Source organism: Phyllobates terribilis, unplaced genomic scaffold (assembly GCF_046119375.1).
Source record: "Phyllobates terribilis strain yellow unplaced genomic scaffold, ASM4611937v1 Scaffold_5__5_contigs__length_657084704, whole genome shotgun sequence".
Classification (NCBI taxonomy): domain Eukaryota; kingdom Metazoa; phylum Chordata; class Amphibia; order Anura; family Dendrobatidae; genus Phyllobates; species Phyllobates terribilis.
In genome coordinates, this window is record NW_027362765.1 from 392,408,763 (window position 1) to 392,426,875 (window position 18,113).

Sequence of the window (18,113 nt, forward strand, 5' to 3'; positions counted from 1 at the left end):
GTAATTTACTATGCTACCGGCGGATGTAATTTGATTTATATAGGCTTGACATAAAGGGAACTTCGGGTGAACATGTGCGGGACATTGGCGCGGCCAAGACGGTGACTGATCTACGCGAATTAAAGACTCTACCACGCCATTTTAAGGTATCACCCAATTGTGATCCAAAAACATTATTAGTACATGGCATAGAGGTGGCACATCTTGGCTCTCGAGGTGGAAACATAAAACAGCTTCTTGCCCAAAAGGAGGACAGGTGGATAGTTAACTTGGACACGGTGAGCCCACGGGGCCTCAATCAGGCATTGAGCTTTGCCCCGTTTTTATAAAGGTGCTGGTTTGGGGGTTTAGATGTTCTCCTGCAGACTCTGTGTCACATTTCCGTGGCATTGTTCAATATGTTGTTGGTCCACCATTATTTATATGCCTTTTTGGCATATTTATTTTTAATTGCATCTCTTTATGATTTTTTATTCAGTGTATATCCTTCACAGAATTGGATGTATGTTACTATATGGACCTCTATTGGGACATGTGTGTGGCACCCTATCTCTATTATCCCATCATCAAGCCACGGGACGAATACCTGGGCAATCAATTTGCATTTATATTATATGGACTATGTATTTTAAATCTTATATTCCGTTAACTTCTTATACATGTATTTTTGGTCTCTGTTTTTATTGATTGCTCATGGTATAATGGGTATTTACCATTCTCAATGTGTGTTGTGATGACTCTGTATGGTGATTCTTCTATTCACTCTCTGTGCCTTATTCTCCTGGCGTTGAGCGCATGCGTTCCGTCGGTCTCCCTCTCTCGGCGCTGCCCCGGTTATCTTTAGCCTCCCGCTCATTGTGCACTGCGCATGCGCGGGCGGCGTGACGACCTGGGCACGCGCGCGAGCGATGGAGGACCTACGGCGCATGCTCCACACATAGCGCCAGCCTCACATCACATATTGCCATAATTCCACATGCGGTCACGTGTCATCACATGACCACATGTGGGAACATATTTAAGGTCCTCACACTCATGTGTTTAGTAAGCCTCTTGAGAAAGCCCACGTTTTCAAGGCGAAACGCGCATTGGGGCATTGTTTGTCTCCACGGATTTCCACCTTTCCAGCGCTCTTTTTTCATTTTCGGTAAGGCATCTATCATTTAACTATGGGCGCTTGTCATTGTAGCAGACTGCTGCCTGTGACTATCTATTGTTATTGCCTATAATCTACGCTTATTTCAGTGTGCCTTGCTCCTTCCCATTCCTTTGAACTATATGTAATGGTTATGGGGTTATGAAACTAATGAGCGCTGTGTATCCCTGACTATATACACTATTGATCATCCAATCCATGACAGCTTTTATTGATTTATCTACTATGTGATGTTTATGTATTGAATATAATCATTAAAATTGATACTTCTTTTTACCTTTATGCTCCTTGTTTTTCCTCTTCTTATAACCACTCATAGAGAAAGCCTGTGAGCCTATGGACTCGCAGGCTTTCTCTATGATTGAGTGGGGGAAAGTAAGGGAGGAGCAGGACTTGCAGGCATTCTGTCACAATTCTTCTGCTTAGTGTGTCGTAGGCACAGTGAGTGACAGCTTAGTTATCTAATCTAGTGCAGGGGTGTGCTGAGCTGTCAGTATTTTGATAGGCAGCTGAGTCGTCCAATCTGAGATTGGGAGATGCTGAGCTTCCTTCAGGTGTTCCCTGTTCTAAGTGATTACCCAGCTACTTAGCTAAGCTGTTAGTCCCAGATTTCTGCCAATCATATCATTTGCTCAGTGGTGCTCTTTGCCTTGTATTCCTATGCTCTGTTTGTTGATCTATTGCTGCCTGACCCTGGACCTTGTTCTGACCATCCATTTGCCCAGCCCCTTCACTCTGATCCACTATGTTCCTGGTATTCTGACCTCGGGCCGTGACCTGACAATGCCTTTGTCTTTCCCCTTTAGTTTACGACCATGGAATGTTTGACTACCCTGCATCATGGTTTGTCCGAGAGTAGTGACTAGCGTCACACTTTCTCTATGAGTGGGGGGAGGAAGGAGAACACACAGGCTTTTTTATGAGTGGGCGGGAAAGGAGGATTCACAGACTTTCTCTATGAGTGGCTGAAGGAATCAGGATTCATTAGCTAGCTTTCTCTATGTGAGGACAGGGAAGCAGGACTCACAGGCTTTCCCTATGAGTGAGTGGAGGAAACAGGACTCACAGGCTTTCTCTATGAGTGGGAGGAGGGAACAGGACTCACAGGCTTTCACTGAGTGGGCGAAGGAAGGAGGACTCACAGGCTTTCTATATGAGTGGATAGGGAATAAAATCTCACAGGCTTTTTGTATGAGTGGATGGAGAAGCAGGAATCACAGGATTTTTCTATGATTGGATAAGAAAGCAGGACTCATAAGATTTTTCAATGAGTCTTAGAAGCATCTGCATACGTCCTTTTACATGAAAACACATCATCAAATGATAGAAAACGATATATTCCAGAACTCATCTACTTTCCCTGATATCCTGTGTTTCCCTCCGATAGAAGACCTTCTGGAGCAGCTTTAAGAGATAAATTGTGTTTAATAGATTTTACTCACATTTTCTAATCTTACGAAGAAAGGCAAAATGTCAAAAGCCAAAAAAAGTAAGCACATATTCAATGTGAATGCATTAGCTAAGACCGTAATTAAAACCATTACTGATAAGAAAGTGCAATTGATTAACTGAACATCGGGAACTGTTCCAAGATTCTTTGCAAAAAGTTTTCAGAAGTGCACTCATGAGGATTCGAGCTTCTATTAACACAGAGTAGAGGAAAGACTTGCTGCAAAGCAAGATAGTAACAAAGGCTATAAGTTTAAAGGGAACCTGACAACTGATACATGATGCCTGATCCACGGGCAGCATGTATCAGGCACTGGCTGTATGATTTCAGCCAGGTGTTTGACTCTGAAATGCTGCAGCATACTTAAAAGTTGGTGACCAAGATGCACAGGAGACCAGTCGGACAGGCGGGTCCTTGGTGGCTTCTCCCCGCCCGCTGCCCTGGAGTGACAAGTCTATCCCTATACGCGCACTCAGGAGGAGACCTGTCAGTGACTGGTAGTGGGTGGGGAGAAGCCACTAGGGACCCGCCTGTCTGACTAGTCTCTTATGCAGCTTGGACCCCGGCGGCTTTTAAGTATGTTGCAGCATTTCAGAGTCAAATATGCCTAGCTGAAATCATACAGCCGCTATCTAATACATGCTGCCCAACTCAGGGGAATCAGCTGTCAAGTTCCCTTTTAAAACCTACATAGAGTAAGTCCATCTCATTCAGCCTATATCCGAGCTAAGTTCATCTAGCAAATTACTGAAGATGGCAAATAAAAAAACATTCAAAAGTGCACAGTGTAAAAATGGCCATAAATTAGTAGTGCATATGTTAGAGCCCGGTGCACAATGTCAATGCATAGTACCTTTGCAGCAACTTAGTGCAGAAGACGCCATATTTAGGGCCATAACTATTAGTGGGTGCAGGGGCTGCAGTTGCACTTAGGTCAGTAGCATAGAGGAGGCGGTTGTCTAGGGCCACTTATAACTGTATCAGTGTATACAAGCATTCAGATACAGTTAAGCTCTGTAGTAGAGCAAGGAGCCATGATCTCTCTGCCCCACGACTCTCCATTCTGCAGTCCACAGGTCTAGTGACATAATGGGGAGGAATCAGTTTGTTACTTTTGAAGGTGCCACCTCTTTTTGATATGCCCCTGGATCCCAGCTATGGAGAATATACAATAAAGTGGCAAAGGGGTTTAATATAAATCAAAATTCCTCCCAACATTAGCTTAACAAGCTTCAGACTGAGGTTTCAGCAAATCGGTGGAAGAAGTTCATGAAGATGTGTTGATGGGCACAGCCGCCACATTCAAGCCGGACCAAAAATTTTACATTGCGGTCCACCCATCAATGAAGGTCATCTAATAACAAGTTAACTTTAAAGGGGTTGTCCGGATTTACATTTTTATAAAATGAAGAAAACCAATATTTACCTTCTTTACTTCCCTGCCACACGTCCACAGCCGTTCCAGTGGTCTTTGTTTACTTTTTGGCACCAATCACATGCTATACATTCATGTGACCACTGCAGCCAATCAATGATTTCACTGGTCACATGCCAACACAAGCTGAGCCCAGTGAAGACTGCAGAAAAGTTATCAGAGACTGATGGTTATGTTTCATGTAAAAATAAGAAAATGAGCCTTATTTATCCCTGACGTTCCAGCGCAACCTGTACTTTAGTATGGCTGTTGACCCCAGTGATTGGTTGCAGCAGTCATGTGATACAGTCATATATGCAGTCAATAAAGACCCGGGGCAGTGGCTAAGAGGCAGCACTGGAGCAGCAGAGGTTAAGTAAGGCTGATTTTCTTATTGTGATATATTGCAGAGTATACCTGTAGACTAGAAAACCCCATTAATGAGTAATTTTTATTTTACAGTTGTCTTTAAATATTTGTAAATCCTGGACAACCCCTTTAATAGTAGCACTTGCTGATATTATGAAATGCGTAGACACTGATCACAGCACCAATCACGTTAAAGAGAATTGTTACACGCGTTTCTGTATGTTTACTGTACATTTTATTTGTAATATATTTTTCAGACCGATGACTGGAAGACTGCAAAAAAGTCGAACTCGTAACCTTTCTTCTCATTACAAATTAAAAATAAATTAATAATTACAGAAATGAGATAAGGCTTCTTCCTTCACAAGGATTAGGAGCAGGCAAAGCACAGAACAGGCAGGCCAAACCCCGCAAAAATGGTGTCATATCGGTTTCCAAGGAGCAACTGGGTCCGGCCATTTCCCAGCCAGGAGGGCCCGCCGTGTGCCGCTCTGTTAGCTTCTCTTGCAGCAAAAGAGTTTAACCAAAAAAAAATTTTTTTGGGCAACATATAAAAAATCAGAAGTCAAATATAAAACATGAATTTACACTGGATACTTGAGAGTGTCTTTAGCGAGGGCTTGAATGGGAATTCTCTTCAGTTTTCTCAGAAAACATGCATGACATATTAACAAACAACTCGATTTTACGAAAATATCACTATTCACTCTAAGCTTCAGACAAAGTTCTTTCTGGCATGTTTGTAGCAGGGTCATCCGGTTCCCAGACCCAGAGCGGAGCAGCTTGGCTGACAGTCCTTTCAAATATTGTATAATTTGCAAGAACCAAGCCCAGAAAGCCTTTATGTGGCAGAACTATTCAGAGAGAGTATATGTGGAAATATAATCCAAGGCATAGCAGAGTCGCTGAAGAGTGCAAGAAGTGTGGTTGAAACCTGGAGGCTGAAGAAGGGTACGATCCAAAGTAGGCCACCTGAGCTGCTTGAATGGCAGGGACACCCCGTAGATAGCACAGCACACAGAAGAGGAGACCAGGTAGAGATCGGGTTGTAGGAAACATGGGTAAAAGGTGTTAGAAGAAAGGGAAAAGAGAGAAAGACAAAGACTTGTTAGTAGAAGTTGCCACTGCTGATTAGTAAAAGCATGGGTGTATTACCACAACCAGTAATATGTGAATATGCCACCAGATCTATCATGCATCCAAAACTACGCCCACCCAAGATTGCCAACAGGAACATGACTTTTGAAACAAAGTCTTGTAGTTATTGGCCAATGGGAATGGGCAGAGTTTTGGCAGCCGCTTCCTGTCGTCTTATCCTTAATCGTTGATTTAACGATGTTGTGGATAACTCTATACAAAGAGTTCCATGAAATGTATGGTCTTGGTAATCATAGGCTTTTTATTATTCCATATTGCGGTCTAATTTTCTATATAAAGTTTATTCCAATTATGAAACATCATTCTGGACAATCCCTTCAAAGAGGGCTTCCCCCACCTTCTTTCAGAACTGGCCAGAAAGAAGGAATCATTTTAAAATAAAGAAAGAAGTCAGCGGTCTCCATCAGTCCCAGAAGTGGTGACATCAAGTTCTTAAAGTCACCTTATCTCTGAGGGCTTTGAGAAGCAGCAGGGTCCGGTGACTGATGGATGGGATGTCATCACTTTTGGTCCTGGCAGAGGCCACTGTATTAGAGGTGCTAAAGCATTAGGGGATCATATTGGTAAGAAATGCTTCCTTTGTTATATTTTAAAGATCATGTTCCTCTGATAAAGGGTGGAAAACTACTTAAATGGCATTGTCTAGTTCAAAAAGTCTATTTTCTTCTACCCTGTGGGTAAATATTAAGTTACTGGAGGGTAGCCCCGTCACACTAAGCGAGATCGCTAGCGAGATCGCTGCTGAGTCACAAGTTCTGTGACGCAACAGCGACCTCAGTAGCGATATCGCTACGTGTGACACGTAGCAGCGACCAGGCCCCTGCTGTGAGATCGCTGGTCGTGTCGGAATGGGCTGGACCTTTTTTTGATCGTTGAGGTCCCGCTGGGTAGCATGCATTGGTGTGTTTGACACCTTACCAAGTTACCAACGACCTCGTTGGCGACTCAGATCTGAGACACATAGGCGTGCATTTGCGTTGCATCGTTATACAGGTCGCTATGGGTCGCCGTATCGTTGCTGCGTCGTTGGGAAGATCTGACTGTTTGACATCTCACCAGCGACCACATAGCGACGCAGCAACAATCCCTGACAGGTCGTATAGTTGTCGGGATCGCTGTAGCGTCGCTAAGTGTGACGGTACCTTAAGACCCTCACCTCTTGTGGTGGAGCGCTGTTACAAGGAGTGTCTCTTGCTCTGGAGGACCTGTCCTGAATTACATGGATATCCCATTGATTTAATTGGACATTGCTTAATGTTTTATTTCACCTATGGGTTTGCCGTAGGGAATTTGAACAATAATACAAGGTTTCTTCACAAGTTACAACTGGACATCAAAACAAAGGTATCCTTTATGTTCAACCCATTATCAAGTTTTAATAAGTAGGGATAGTGTGGCGCTCCTGCGGGTTCAGTTGCCACGGAGGTACTGCATCTCACCCAGAGGTGTGGTATCCCACTCTCAGGAGGGAGTACTGCCCGGGACCCACCCACCTTAATCCAACACTACACCATTCCAGACCAGCAGGCGGGGCAAGATGCACTGGCTTATACTTTGCCCTGTACCTGGTTGGAAGTGGGGGGAACCGAGTGAGGGGGAACCAAGTAATGGGTGTGGGTGGAGGAAAAAGAACAGGGGAGCACTTCAGTAGGAGTATAAGAAAGCAGGGAACCATCTGTAGCGCCCCGATCGTTCGGTCGCTACAGAGGTATTGCATCTCAACCAGATGTGCGATATCTCACTTCCAGGTAAGGATGGAGTGTGGATCAGGACCCCGACACCTGCATGCATTACACCACATTTCCGGGGGGCAGAGCGACCGATATGCTCCAAGTAGAGCATGACAGTCCCTGTCGCTGGCTGGAGTGGGGGGAGGGAACACCGAGGAAGGGGGGACCCTGTAGTGCATCGGAGGGAGAGGGCAGTTCCTGGGTGCACCTAGAGGGAGGTATAAAAGGTGGGCACCATCTTAGGTCAGTGGTGAGTTAGTGAGTAGTGAGTGAGAGAGGAGACTAGGAGCAGAGGCTCAGGCCGAGCTCTGCTCCGCAGGCAGGCCGGAGAGAACGGCCGGAGCCTGGAGGAAGGAGAAGGAAGGAAGAGGAGCGGAGGAGGCACCAGGAACAAGGAACGAAGGGACCCCAGGGGTGTGTACCGGCGAGTCGCCACCGCACGCCCGAATCTACCTGCGTAGGGGGGTCAGAACAAAGGGGGAGACCGGTCCCCGAAGCTAGTGGAGGCGGGGAACTACCCTCAGCTAGAAGCCGGAGGCTGTGCCATTTTATGTGGCGCAGCCCCTTGCTACACCCGCTAGGAAGGCACCACATAGGGTCAGGGAAACGGCGCCAAGGTTCACCAGAGAAGGCCCGAGGCAGCCGGACAGAAGCGAGGTCACTGGCGGGGTATGAAAGGCCAGAGAAAGGATAACACAAAGGGGGGTCCTGTGAAACGCTCCAAAGTTATCTGGGAGTAGGCCGAGCCCCTCACCTGGTGAACACAGTGCGACGTGGGACGTTATGACCAGCTGTAGTAACGTGGATAAAGAACTGTGAGTAAATACCCTGGACTGCATTACAGGACTCTGTCGTTACTGCTGCTCCCACTCACCATCACCCCCAACATCCGCACTTGCTGCCCTGAGGCTATACTCTTCCCGTGGGGAGTTATACTACCCTCTGCTGCACCCACAACACCAGCCTCAGTGGTCTGCCCTGCAGCGGCAGTTCACTCTGACCGCAATCCACGGGTGGCATAGTCGGACATTCAGCATATAGACTGCCATTTGGTTTGACCGCCCTGGGCACGGACCGGGTCGCAGCCACGGAGACTACAACCCCCAGCGTCCACAAAAGGTCCGGTTCCGGGTATCCCCACACACACGCGGCCCAGGGGGAGCGTCACATCTAAAAAGGGTTCAGTCTGAGGAGGAAGTCTGAGAGGAGCAGGAGCTCTGTAGGAGCTCTGCTCAGAAGGAGAGGGCCTAGACAGAGAGGCCCAGGAGGACAGGCTGGAAGAGGACAGGAGCAGAGGGAAGGCTCCAAGAGGAACAGAGGGGATCCTAGAGGCACGGGAAGTGCGGATGCCACCCCTGCGCCTGAATCTACCAGAGCGTGGAGGGATCAGGTCGCAAAGGGGACCGACACCCTAACTAGTGGAGAACTACAAGACTCAGAAACCGGAGGCTTCTGTACTTTCAGGGTGCAGTTGCTCACAACCGCAGCTAAATGCTAAAAATGTAGCCGCATAGGATTCATGGAACTGCAGGTTGCCCGCCAAAATCTGAGGCTACCGACTTGAGACACTGGTTGCGAGGCGCAGGGCAGGAGGGTGAGAGCCAGCGCAGGAAGACGACTGAGGAAGGCACACAGAATGGGGTCCCGTTAAGTACTCTTGAATTACCTGAGGGATTGCTGAACCCCTTCCTTGGTGAACGCAGGACGGCGTGGGCGGTCACCCTGGTACTGGTGACCTGGAGTCTGACAACTGTGAGTAAATCTGAAGACTGCACCCCACTGTGTCCTAGAGTTATTATTTGCGCATCACCTGCACTACACTGCACAGCAACATCTACCAAATCACCATCTATACTGCCCTGAAGCTTAGCTCTACCTGTGGAGAGCAGAACCAACTCTGCTGCATCACCATCAGCTCCAGAGGACCTGCACCGCAGTGGCGGCCCCATATAGCCGCATACCACAGGTGGCGTCACGAACATTAAACTATAAAAACTATAATCCCCTTTTATTGACCGCTCTGGGTAACGGACCGGGTCACTGCCACTGTGACATCCCCTGCACCGACTGGCCCTGCACCGAGTACCCCACGGCCCAGGGGGCGCATCAATAGTCCATAGCAGAAAACCTTCTATATAATTGCCCTCTTCAGTCTATTCTATACCAATAATTTTCCAACCCTATATCTATGGGTTATCCCTTAAAAAATGGTATCACTCCCAGCTCATTTCTATTCCAATATCTACATTTCTTCTTGTCCTCACACCAATCATCTATGGAACTAAAATGTTTGGTCCACCAAAGAATAAAAACAACAGCATTTTGTCTTCTGGGAGACTCTTCCAAGGAGCTTCAAAGCTTTACAGAGCCCTGATGAAACTCTAATCTAGAAAGTATACTTTTTCCAAAAAATAGAACCTTTTACAAAAATATGTTGTATGAAATCTATATATATATATATATATATATATATATATATATATATATATATATTTATTTATTTTTTTTTTCATTCTACTTGAAAATGTAATAAAAAAAATATTTAAATACAAAAATATGTAATAAAAATATTAATGGCACCTTATAATTTATCTCCATTTGCAATATGCCATATATGATACACATAACACGGCAGAGATTGGCATGAAGACAGAAGCCATAAATTTAAAATGAAAAATCTCTCTTCTTCATTGATTCTCCAGAGAAACATTTGATCTCTGTTAATCATATATTTTCATATGCTCAGATCAAATAAATGGATTTGGTTTACCCCTTCCCAAGGAGGGAAAGACATACGTACAAACACAAGCCGTGCCATCTTCGTTTGGCTCAAAGCCACGGTTGCATCTCCTGTTGGGACGACATTTGTACCCTCCATATGTGTTGATACAAATGGGCTTTTCTCTGGGACAAACGAATGGGAACTGTATGCACTCATCAGTATCTAAAAATACAGGAAAATGTACGAAATTACCATTGTGCCGAAGCATTTTACCAGGTAAAACAGTAACAGATTACTCAAAAGTAAACTGAAAATACCATCAAATATGTCCTTAAAAACATCCTTGAAAAATTAGCTTCCTTTGACCACGTGACCAAACTTTTGTTAACCAGCTATAAAGGACTTAGCTCCTAATGACCCAGTAGGAAAGTCCTGTCTCTTGACCCAGTGTTTAACCCCTTTCCCTTATGAATCAGTTAGTCTCCATTCATGGGCGTACCCACCTTGGGGCAGGGGGGGGGGAAGCTGCCCCCCCCCCCTAGAAGCAGGCACGCAAGCCGCACACCAGGGCCGGCGTCAGCACCCGGCGCACCCAGGCAAATGCAGGGGCCCTGAGCAGGCGGGGGGAGGGCCCCTCACCGTCAGCGCCCGCTCCCCCCTGCTTGCTCAGGGCCTCGGCACCCGGCACAATACTAACCCCTCCCCGTGCCTCCGCAGCAGCTCCTGCATCCTCCGCGGCAGCTGCACTGTGACGTCTCAGGTCAGAGGGCGCGGTGACGTCTTTACACCACGCCCTCTCCTGAGCAGTCACAGCGCAGAGCGGGATGAGGCCGGCGACGCTGGAGTCCGGAGCAGCGGCAGCAGGTGAGATGTGAGGCGAGTATTTGATTTTTTTTTTTACTATATGGAGGCCTGTGGCAATATAAGGGAGGGGGGTGAGGTGGGGGTGTGTGACATCCTGCATGGGGCATTATAAGGGGGGGTGACATCCTGCATGGGGCATTATAAGGGGGGGAGTAACATCCTGCATGGGGCATTATAAGGGAGGGTGTGACATCCTGCATGGGGCATTATAAGGGGGGGAGGTGACATCCTGCATGGGGCATTATAAGGGGGGGTGTGTGTGACATCCTGCATGGGGCATTATAAGGGAGGGGGGTGTGACATCCTGCATGGGGCATTATAAGGGAGGGGTGACATCCTGCATGGGGCATTATAAGGGGGGGTGACATCATGCATGGGGCATTATAAGGGGGGGTGACATCCTGCATGGGGCATTATAAGGGAGGGGGGGTGACATCCTGCATGGGGCATTATAAGGGGGGGTGACATCCTGCATGGGGCATTATGTGGGGGGAACAGCCTGCGTGGGGCATTATGTGGGGGGGGACAGCCTGCGTGGGGCATTATGTGTGGGGAACAGCCTGCATGAGGCATTATGTGTGGGGAACAGCCTGCATGGAGCGTTATATGGGGGCCAGTATTCTGTATGGAGCATTATATGGGGGCCAGTATTCTGTATGGAGCGTTATATGGGGGCCAGTATCCTGCCTGGAGCGTTATATGGGGGCCAGTATTCTGTATGGAGCGTTATATGGGGGCCAGTATCATGTATGGAGCGTTATATGGGGGCCAGTATCCTGCCTGGAACGTTATATGGGGGCCAGTATTCTGTATGGAGCGTTATATGGGGGCCAGTATCATGTATGGAGCATTATATGGGAGCCAGTATTCTGTATGGAGCGTTATATGGGGGCCAGTATTCCGTATGGAGCCTTATATGGGGGCCAGTATTCTGTATGGAGCGTTATATGGGGGCCAGTATTCTGTATGGAGCATTATATGGGGGCCAGTATTCTATATGGAGCGTTATATGGGGACCAGTATCATGTATGGAGCATTATATGGGGGCCAGTATTCTGTATGGAGCGTTATATGGGGGCCAGTATCATGTATGGAGCATTATATGGGGGCCAGTATTCTGTATGGAGCGTTATATGGGGGCCAGTATTCTGTATGGAGCGTTATATGGGGGCTAGTATCATGTATGGAGCATTATATGGGGGCCAGTATTCTGTATGGAGCGTTATATGGGGGCCAGTATTCTGTATGGAGCATTATATGGGGGCCAGTATCCTGTATGGAGCGTTATATGGGGACCAGTATCCTGTATGGGGCATTTTATGGCGGCCAGTATACTGTGTGGAGCGATTCGCCGGTTTCTGAGCTATTGTGGAATTTACAATAGATATCACTCATGTAATGTAAGAAGTGAAATCTTTGCATTGTACTATATATATATTTCTCTTCAGTATCTGTGACCATGGCTTGCCCCCCCCTAGTTTTGATCCTGGGTACGCTCATGTCTCCATTGTCCCTGGATGTTCTTGAAGTAGTTCATAAAGGTGTCCTAACTTTCAGGATCTAGAGGTGTGGTATATTGTACCCGATCATTCTGGGAACCTGAGTCTTGAGTTGCTGACTGGCAAGAACATGATCAGTTTTGCTGATCATTCATAGGAGGACATCACAATTTTCCCACTTAACAGGAAAGAAGGTGTCTCCAAATAGCCAAATACTGCGACAATATGGGATAACAGTAGATAATCATAATCTGGGACTGTCCAACTGAAACCATAAGGGTATGTTCACACAATACAACTTAAGTGGCATTAATCTGAGCTGACCCTGAAATGTGATAGAAAAAAGTTCCACTGCTTTGGATCCACACAAGGATTAGCCATATTGACCTTCACTATACAAACCTCTGCTTTTTCATGTGGAATCCTTGCAAATAAGCAACATGCCACTTTTTTTCGGTGGCAGATGTATTTCTGTGGTGGCACCAAAAATCTGCGTTCCGACCCATATAAATGGTCTTCACATGTATGGGTTGTAGATTGTAGTTGGATCTCAGACGAATTTCCATTCCAAAATTTCTATCAAATGCAATCCATGTAAGCAGAGCTTATGGGTGGGTGGGTGGTTAATGTCTTAGTAATATCATTAGACCAGTGGTGGTTTGATGAGACACGTCTTGTCTTCCGAAGCCATGGGATACAACTTTCATCCAGAAAGAAGTTCTTCTAAAAATACTGACACCAGAGCAAGAAGTTACAACTTTCTTTCTTAAGTAGAAGAGGCGAGATTGTTCTCTGTACATACGATGTCTTATCTGGGGCTCTGGAGACCTTGTGGCAGATTCTACATGACGCGCCCCTGGGCCTGTGTCGCGCTGCGTTGCGCACGCGGGAGCTTACCCGGAGCCGGATCTGTTGAGGGTTGTAGTCTCGTGGCGGTGACCCGGTCCGTGCCCAGGGAGTCAAACTGAGTGGCGATGTATCAGCGGTAGATGTTGGACGACTACGCCACCCGTTGAGTACAGCTAAGGAGCTGCTGCTGCAGGGCAGACCGCTGAGGCCGGTGGTAGGATTGTGCAGCGTGATAGTATAACCCCCAACGGGAGGGGTATGGCCTCAGGGCAGCCGATGTGGATGATGGGGGTAGCAGGAACCACTCGGAGACGGTACGGTGTAGTTCAGGGTCTTTACTGGTGACAAAGATAGACCCTCCCGGAGTACTGGCTAGCGATTGGGGCCTGGTCAGTCCTTGAGCAGATGGGATCTCCCCTGGCCAGGCGGAGTTGTAGGCCTCCCAAACTAACTGTACTCTTCTGGCTACCTTGCTAGAGGCGGGTATAAGTAGCCCACGTCCCTCAGTGTACCGTGTGGTGCTCACCCGTATGGCCGGTGACTCGGGGCCGTCGGGTTTCTTGGCCAGAGGACCTGGAATCCCCTGCCTGACGGATTCTGCTGCTGGGTAGGAGTTAGTCCCCACAGCCTCGGACTCCGGGTCCGGTAAGAAATCTTCTCAGTCAGGGCGAGCTCTGCAGCTGCCAGCCCCTGACTCCTTGTAACACTGCTCCCACAGAGCTCCTGATGTTCTGTTCCTATATTTGCTTCTTTTCTCTGTCTCTACTTCTTCTCTACTCACTAACCCTGCCTCAGCCCTAGGTTTATATAGGGGAAGTTCTTCCCCTCCCAGGACTGGGCAGGAGGTGTGGCATGCATAGGATTCCTGACCAAGAGACCTCCCACCTGCTCTCAGACGTAATATCTCTATCACTGTGGCAACCAGACCCCTGGGGTGTCACATTCCCCCCTAGTGAAATTTAGTACTCCGGGACTAAACATATTTTAGAAAAACATAACAAGATATAACAATAACAATACAATAAAGAAACACATAAAGGTGGTCACGGCATGTCCGTAACCGGGTGCAGTCTTTGAAGAAAGCAAGGTGTCCATTTCACCAAAACAGGGAGACGTAACCAGGTAGGGGTCTGTCCTGCCCCGAGTCCTTAACAGTCTTTAGTCCGTCCTGGGTTACGCTCCAACTATGTACACAGGATTCCCGGTAAACCCACCAAAGACTCCTATAAACAACTAGAAACACATAATTATACACAAGCAACAAGAAAAACAGGTAACCACAAATAAAACAATTTATACACTTCAAATCCTCCAACGTGCGGGTAACTGGCCTCTAGTGGCCCTAGTGGACCTACGGAGCTGACTGTCTGGCCCTGAACTACAGGGTGTAGGAGCTGTCAAGGGTAAATTGGGCAGCTGTCTACGGGCCCTTTGGCTCACTAGGGATATGGCAGGCTCACTGCAAGCAGAGGGTTGATCCTCCTGATCTGCTGGTGTGGGGTCTTCTGCCTCCTGGACCGGCTGTTCTTCCAGCTCTACCTGTTGCTCCGTAGGTGCTTGGGATGCTGGTTGGAGGAAGGTGAGTACGGGTACCACAACTGCACCATTGACTTGAGTCCAAGACCGAGGGAAGTCTCCGAGCACAGTACTAACCATATCTTCCCTTTCCTCTACGGGTCGATGGTCTTCTTGTTCCTCTTCAGGGTTCCGTAGCTGTTCAGGACACTTCTTCAGGTGATCCCGGGATACAATGGCTGTGGTCTCCCCTCCGTCTTTACTGATGGTACAGACCTTCAGGTTCTCGTGGCTTGAGGGCAGTACGGTGTACGGGTCCTTCTCCCACTGGTCGTCCAACTTGTGGAGCCATCTTTTCCTCTTCAAGACCTGCTCTCCGGGCACCAGGGGAACAGCGGGAGCATACTGGTTGTAAGTTTTCTCTTGTCTCTCCCGAGCCTGACAGAGACTTCGCTCCACGCTCTCCTGTACTTTCCGGTACTGCTGCTGCCTCTCTGTGTCCCAGTCTGCTTCTGGTGAAGTGTCCTCGGGTGTCAGGACTCCCATTTCCAGGTCAACAGGTAACTTACCAGGTCTCGCCCTCATTAGGTAAGCCGGGGTACAGTTGGTGGAACCTACCGGGATGTGGTTGTATAGGTCCACCAGATCGGGCAGCTTCTCAGGCCACAGACTGCGTTCTTCCAGGGGCAACGTTTTCAGAAGGATTCATTACCACCTGGTTCATTTTCTCACAAAGTCCATTAGTTTGCGGATGATAGGGTGTCGTCCTTATCTTCCGGCAGCCATACAGATTGCAGAATTCCTGGAAGACCTCCGCTTCAAAGGCAGGTCCCTGGTCCGTCAGCACTTGGTCCGGGTACCCGTGTGGACGGCAGAAGTGCTGCTGGAAGGCTCTAGCTGCTGTTTGAGCCGTTAAGTCCTTGACGGGGACGACAACCAAGAACCGGGAGTAATGATCCACGATGGTTAACGCGTAGACGTAGCCACTTCTGCTTGGGGTCAGTTTTACATGATCCAAGGCTACCAGTTCCAACGGCTGCCGGGTGACGATGGACTGCAGGGGAGTCTTCTGGCTGGCACGGTCCTTCCTCCTCAGGTTGCACGGGCCACAGTCTCTACACCACCTCTCGATGGTTCCCCTCATGCCTACCCAATGGAACCGCCCGCGCAGCAGGAACTCCAGCTTCTTCCATCCGAAATGCCCAGCTCCATCGTGGTATGCCTCCATCACCATGGCTGCGTCTCGTCGTGGCACCACTACTTGCCAGATTAGTTCATGCGTCCGGGAGTTAACCATCCTGCGGCACAACTTCCCCTTGTAAAGGAACAGTCTACTCTTTTCTGCCCACAGTTGCTTGGCTTCCTCCGGAGCGTCTGGGTCAAGGCGAGCCTCTGGCCGAGTCAGCATCTCCTTCACCAGCCGGACGGCAGGGTCACTGTCTTGCGTTTCCGCCAAGTTGTAGTGAGGTAAGGGGTTAAGCGTAGCGCCTTGCTTACTCCTTACCCGATGGGAATACTGGATAGTCCCATGACGGTGAAACGCGGGGAGTTCGACTTCTTCCAGTCCCTCTGGATCTTCTCCTACGTCCGGTAGGTTTGGCATCCTGGACAGGGCGTCCGCGTTGGTATTGGAGCGTCCTGCCCGGTATTTGATGGTGAACTCGTAGTTGGACAGGCGGGCCATCCATCTCTGCTCTAGGGCACCGAGTCTTGCCGTGTCCAGGTGTGTCAACGGGTTGTTATCCGTGTACACGACGAACCGGGAAGAAGCGAGGTAGTGCTTAAAGCGTTCGGTGACTGCCCACACCACTGCCAGTAACTCTAGCTTAAATGAGCTGTAATTCTCAGGGTTTCTTTCGGTGGGTCGCAGTTTTCGGCTGGCGTAAGCGATTACTCGCTCTTTCCCCTGCTGGATCTGGGACAGCACGGCTCCTAGCCCGATGTTACTTGCGTCGGTGTAGAGGATAAAGGGCTGGCTGTAATCCGGGTACGCCAGGATTTCATCCCCCGTGAGGGCCATCTTCAGCTGGCGGAAGGACTCTTCTTCCAACTTCTCCCATCTGAAGGGCGGCTTCTGGTTCTTGGCCTTCCGGGACTGGCCTATCAGGAGGTCCTGCATAGGAGCTGCCTTTTTGGTGAAACCGGGGATGAACCTGCGGTAGTAGCCTACCAACCCGAGGAACTGCCGCACTTCCTTTACACTGGAGGGACTTGGCCATTCCTTAATTGCGGTGATCTTATCAGGGTCGGGAGCCACTCCGTCAGCGCTCACCACGTGTCCCAGGTACTGCACCTTTGGTTTCAGGAGGTGACACTTGGAGGGTTTCACCTTTAGGCCGTAGCTTGCCAGAGCTTCGAACACTTCCGCCAGGTGTTTCAGGTGGTCCTCATAAGTCTTAGAATATACGATGACATCGTCCAGGTACAACAGGACCGTCTCGAAGTTTCTGTGGCCCAGACAGCACTCCATTAATCGTTGGAAGGTTCCTGGTGCGTTGCAGAGTCCGAACGGCATACAGGTAAACTCGCTAAGTCCCATCGGGGTGGTGAATGCGGTCTTCTCCCGGTCCGCCTCTGCTACAGGAACCTGCCAGTACCCACTAGTGAGATCCAAGGTAGAGAAGAAGTTAGCAGATCTTAAAGCAGCCAAAGACTCCTCTATCCTTGGTAAGGGGTACGCATCCTTGTGTGTGATACGGTTGATTTTCCGGTAATCTACACACATCCTCATGGTGTTGTCTTTCTTTTTGACTAAGACTAGTGGAGCTGCCCAGGGGCTACAGCTATCCCTGATCACCCCAGCCTCCTTCATGTCTCTAAGCATCCCCTTGGCGTGTTGGTAATGTGCAGGGGGTACGGGTCGATACCTCTCTTTTATGGGAGGATGGTCTCCCGTGGGGATGTGGTGTTCTACCCCCTTGACTCGCCCGAAGTCTAACGGGTGTTTACTAAACACTCTCTCGTACTCTTGAACCACCCGATAGATTCCCTGTTTCTGGTGTGAGGGAGTGGAGTCAGTACCCAAATGTAGTTGCTGACACCAGTCCTCCATTGTTTTCTTAGAGCCGTTACCTTCCTCCGGGTGAGATGGAGGCAAGGGTTCCACAGATTGTATAGCATTTTGGTTAATGGTATATAATTTGGCTAGCGTGGCATACCGGGGCAGGTACACTTCCCTCTTCCCGATATTGATTATGCGAACGGGCACCCTCCCATGGCGTACATTAACCACCCCCCGTGCTGTCAAGATGGTGGGCCTACTGTCTGAGTAAACTGGTTCTACCATTGCCTGGTAATCTCTACCTCTCAGATCAATAGCTGCCCGGCACCAAATCATCATTTCACTTTTTGGGGGCATGGCAATAGGGAAAGGGTCACACATTCTCA

The 18,113-nt window shown here is 48.6% G+C and overlaps 1 protein-coding gene across 4 annotated transcripts in view; it reads right to left on the bottom strand.

The window, feature by feature from the left end:
• Positions 1–18,113, bottom strand: part of CRTAC1 (cartilage acidic protein 1) — a 751,919-nt gene that overhangs the window by 54,841 nt on the left and 678,965 nt on the right. For 2 of the 4 annotated variants that reach the window (XM_073684992.1, XM_073684991.1), the window contains exon 14: positions 10,078–10,221. In XM_073684992.1, coding sequence (XP_073541093.1) covers positions 10,078–10,221 — 144 coding nt within the window. Of the gene's footprint in view, positions 1–4,587; positions 5,370–10,077; positions 10,222–18,113 lie in introns of those variants that run through there. The other 2 variants (XM_073684993.1, XM_073684994.1) reach the window with 2 other exon arrangements.